This window comes from Limulus polyphemus, unplaced genomic scaffold, assembly GCF_000517525.1.
Source record: "Limulus polyphemus unplaced genomic scaffold, Limulus_polyphemus-2.1.2 Scaffold1997, whole genome shotgun sequence".
Classification (NCBI taxonomy): Eukaryota; Metazoa; Arthropoda; class Merostomata; order Xiphosura; family Limulidae; genus Limulus; species Limulus polyphemus.
The window spans coordinates 160,737-165,166 of NW_013667607.1; the positions used below are offsets into that span (position 1 = coordinate 160,737).

General features: G+C 34.3%; 1 protein-coding gene across 1 annotated transcript in view; it reads left to right on the forward strand.

The window, feature by feature from the left end:
* LOC106465603 (proton-coupled folate transporter-like) overlaps positions 1 to 4,418 on the forward strand; it is a 19,010-nt gene extending 14,592 nt beyond the window's left edge. Inside the window, exons 5-7 of the mRNA XM_022393530.1 lie at positions 809 to 965; positions 3,217 to 3,272; positions 4,219 to 4,418. Of these exons, the coding sequence (XP_022249238.1) occupies positions 809 to 965; positions 3,217 to 3,272; positions 4,219 to 4,253 (248 nt within the window). The 3' untranslated portion in view covers positions 4,254 to 4,418. The remainder of the gene's footprint in view (positions 1 to 808; positions 966 to 3,216; positions 3,273 to 4,218) is intronic.
* The last annotated feature ends 12 nt before the right edge of the window (positions 4,419 to 4,430 follow it).

Genomic DNA, 4,430 nt, shown 5'->3' on the forward strand with positions numbered 1-4,430 from the left:
ACAGAATACGTGCAAGTTTAACTCAGATTCCTCAGGCAGTAAATACAAGCCCAGAAAACAGATTTTAAAAGATGCCAAAAGTGCAACATACGATTATAACAATAAACGCTAATCAGGATATGTGTATTTTTCATTTTTCAATTCTTACAATAAAAGTGTATAACAATATTAGCAGATTACTGTGATTCTCTTAGTACATAAACCCACTGTAAATGAAAAAAAATGGAAACATCATTTCAACCTTATAAGTGTCTGAAGCTCCCCAGAATGCATAAAAGGGCATCTTTTTTTCTAAATTTTCTGGCGAAGCATGCTCCCCACCCCTCCCCCAGGGGACGCTACTCACTTTTGCAGTGCCTCCACAAAAATTCTCCCAATTTAGCACCTCTCAATATTGACAGGTATGCAGTCAGCCAACTTAGCAATTCAGCAAAACCTGGACACCCCTCTTTAAAGCATTCAATAAGTTAGTTGATTGAATTTTCAATGAGCTATACCCAAGACAAGCAATACAGCTAGTTAACAGTATCCACCGGCAACTCTTGGACTACTCTAATTAAATAGTGAGTATTAACTGTCACTCTTATGACGCACTAACGGCCCGAAAATGAGAAGCATGATTTTGCACTAACGGGACGCAAAACAGAACGTTCTGACACTTTAACTACTTGGCCACGCCAGACACTTGTTAGTGTTAAACTGTTTAGAGAAAGTTTCATGAGTGATTAGTAAAAAAAAATTAACAAATTAAAAGAAAAGTATAAGTGCTTGTCAAGGACTAATTGAGTTTTGACTTCTTTTCATTTAGGTAAAATATTTGCTTTTCTGGCTACCATGCAGAATGTGTGTTTTCTAACAGGCCCCTTACTATTCAATAGCCTTTATCCTGTTACAGCTACTTTTTTTAAGGGATTTCCTTTTGCATTAGCTGCGCTGTTCGAGTTAATCGCAGCTATGATATTTGGGTAAGTATATTTAATTCCAGTCAACACATTTGTTTAGGTTAATGTTTCATATTTTGAGTAAAACATTTACTAAGAAACGTAACTGTTTTATTTAGCAGGGCACAGTATTTATAAAATTCTATAAAAACAAATAACAAGGAGCTATATAATTTATTTATTGTCATCGTTTATGTATGTGCATTTGTGTCTTTCAATAAGCAGAATTTTTCATACCCGTAAAATATTCGACTCCTTCGTTAGGCCTGAAGTTTCACATACGCTTCCATCTAATTATGACAGAACAAGAGTATTCAAATACAAAACGCGAAAAAGAAGAGGACAAAATAATGCTGAATTAAGTAAAATCATTAAAGTTTATTTCAGTTGTCGCATTTGGGTGTGTTTGTGGCTCCCGTTTCAGAATTATCATATTATATATATATATATAATTAATACATATTGGATAACATTAAACTATATAATACACAATAAACACAGAACAGATAACACTTAACTATATACAATATAATAAACATGGAACAAATAGCATTAAATTTTATAATATATAATGAACACAGAACAAGTAATATTAAACTATATATATAATAAACATTGAACAGATAATAGGATGACTCTATTGTGACATTTCGACTAGGATTGCTGTTGTTGTTTTATTGCAAAGCTACACAATGGATTATCTGCACTTTGCCCACCGCGGAAATCGCACCACGTATTTTAGTATTACAAGTGCGTAATCTTACCGCTGACCCACCGAGAGACTTCGACTAGAAACGTTTTGTCTGTGACATTTTGACATCTGGGACGTCGCTGGACAACAGTCCACAGGGTTCGTGCTTCTGATGCATTTCACAGTGCCTCGCATCTGTCTTACGTAAATTATAATACATTACGTTACAATTATGTTTTGTTTTGTTATTTTGAGTACTAGCTGCTTCTTGGGTCCCAAACCCTGAAACTTTTCCGTAGCTAACGACACCCCTTCTAAACATTTTGACCGGATATAGTGTTATTTATGGTTAAAAGGCTAGGTCAGAAACCCTGAATGTTCATACACAGCCATATTTAATTTAGTACTGCTGACCAAAAGGAAGGCAACCACTCAATAGCACCCACCGCCTATGAATATACGTTTAACCGAATATGTCAGAATTATAACACTCCTAATGATGAAAGCGTGAAGCGTGTTTAGTGTCATATCGTGATTTGGAACTTGCGTTCCGCAGTCCGATACACTAACCATTAGGTTACGTCTGGCTCATATAGACAAAGTCAGAAATTCTTTTAAACTATGTCATTGATTGTATCGCTAAATTACATGGAAATTTTAAAACACTAACTGAATTTCATTTGTGGTTGGGGTTTTTTTTTTCTCATTTTCCTCTGTTTCCAAGTAAATATTGATAAGAATGTCTTAATGAAATTAAAGAAGAGTATATAATAACATTTCAACCACATCATATCTGCTATATCCGGTACCTAAAGGGCCTTTTGTCAAATACCAGAGTTCTTCCGGCCGGCTGAGGTACGATACATTTGTTGTTCTTGTTTTTTTCGCAAAGCCACCTAATGGGTTATCTTTGATCTGTTCTCCGCTGGGAATCGAACCCCAGAATTTAGCGTTGTAAGACCGTAAACTTAACGCTGACTCACCAGAGGACTCACAGGCACATTAGTGGTTAAAACCTCTATTGCTTGACAACAAATGTTATGATATGAACTGGATTAAACGGTTAAGTTTTAGTTCTCTTCTGGATAATAAAATTCAAAAATTTTATTTTTTTCGCAACATATAACTGTTTGTTTTGAATTTCGCGCAAAGCTACACGAGGGCTATCTGCGCTAGCCGTCCCTAATTTAGCAGTGTAAGACTAGAGGGAAAATAGCTAGTCATCACCACCCACTGCCAACTACTTGGGCTACTCTTTTATCAACGGGCGAGCATGTTTGTTGTGATAGGGATTCGAACCCGCGACCCTCAGATTGCCAATCGAGCGGCCTAACCACCTGGCCATGCCGGGCATATATTTCGGTGTCTTTCGGTAACGATTATATATAAAATAAAAGTAAAACTTACTAAAATAACAAAGAAGCGATTTATTGAGATTTGGTTATTTAGGATAAAAATTTTAAACATTTAGTGATAGACAATTAAAGCAACCTAATTACTTTAGGTAATTATTTGATTTAACTTATCCAGTTGGTGTTAAGAAAAAACAAAACAATCAACAATAGACATTCTTTCATTCTATAGGTACCTTTTCAAGGAATTTAAAAGGAGTCCTTCATTGCTGACAAAAATACCACTTGGTAAGATTTTTTTTAACGTATAACTAATTTATTCAATGTACATATGTGTCTATAATGTGAATTAAATTATGTATATATATATATATTCAAATTGTGTAAATTATTGAAATACACACACATGCATAACGCTATAAATAACAGTAATTTTATTTGATGTTAGTTCCTATTTCTGCAAACCCCAGAGATAATCAGCGATAATCGTGAAGGCTTATAAGATTAAAACTTGGGTTTCGATCCTTGCTGTGATCACAACGCAGCTAACCCATTCTGTAACTTTGTGTTTTTTCAACAAAACAAACTATTTCTGTACTATAGGTACTGTTGTTTTAAGTAATCTAATAGTTTGAATATGAAGATGTGAGGTCGCAAAAGCTACACAACGAACTATCTGCCCATCGCGGTTATCGAAACCCAAGTTTTAACGTTATAAGCCCTCAGACTTGTCGCTGAGCTACCGGGGAACTTTGTGATAAAGAGAATAACGTTATAAACAGTTCCTTGTTTTCTACTTTTTATACATTCTACTTGATTTTCCTTTATCATGAGGAATCGTTTTAGCTTCTACGACAAAATGCCAGTTAAAAAGCAAAACAGAACATTTTCAGAATTATCATGAAATTTGTAAAATATAATCGTTGTGAAATACATTAAAATGTCGAAATATGTAATCATTTAGTCGTGGTGCTAAAAGAAATGAGCTCACATTACCTTAGAACTTCATAATCTAAATTTACTTTCGGTAAGTCACTATTTACAATTTTTATTTATATTTAATTCAATCCAAATTTGAAAAATCAACTTAATGATGGAGAACCTTTAAAAAGGTCTTTACATAAACAGTTCAAATTATACATAATCGTTTAAAGCACTATTTCAGAAAAAAACTAGAATTTATAGAATTATAATTTTTGTTTAATTAATACATATTTAATATTGTTCTTTTCAGATACTGTTAAAGAAGAACCAGTCCAGACTCAATAGTGCTCTGACTACTGTACTGACACCATTTCTGATACCATTCTTATCACTGATATTATTTTCTTGTATATAATTTTATCACATATATGTCGGCCCGGCATAGCCAGGTGGTTAGGGAGCTCGACTCGCAATCTGCGGGTTCGAATCCCCATCCCACCAAACATGCTCGCCCTTTTATCC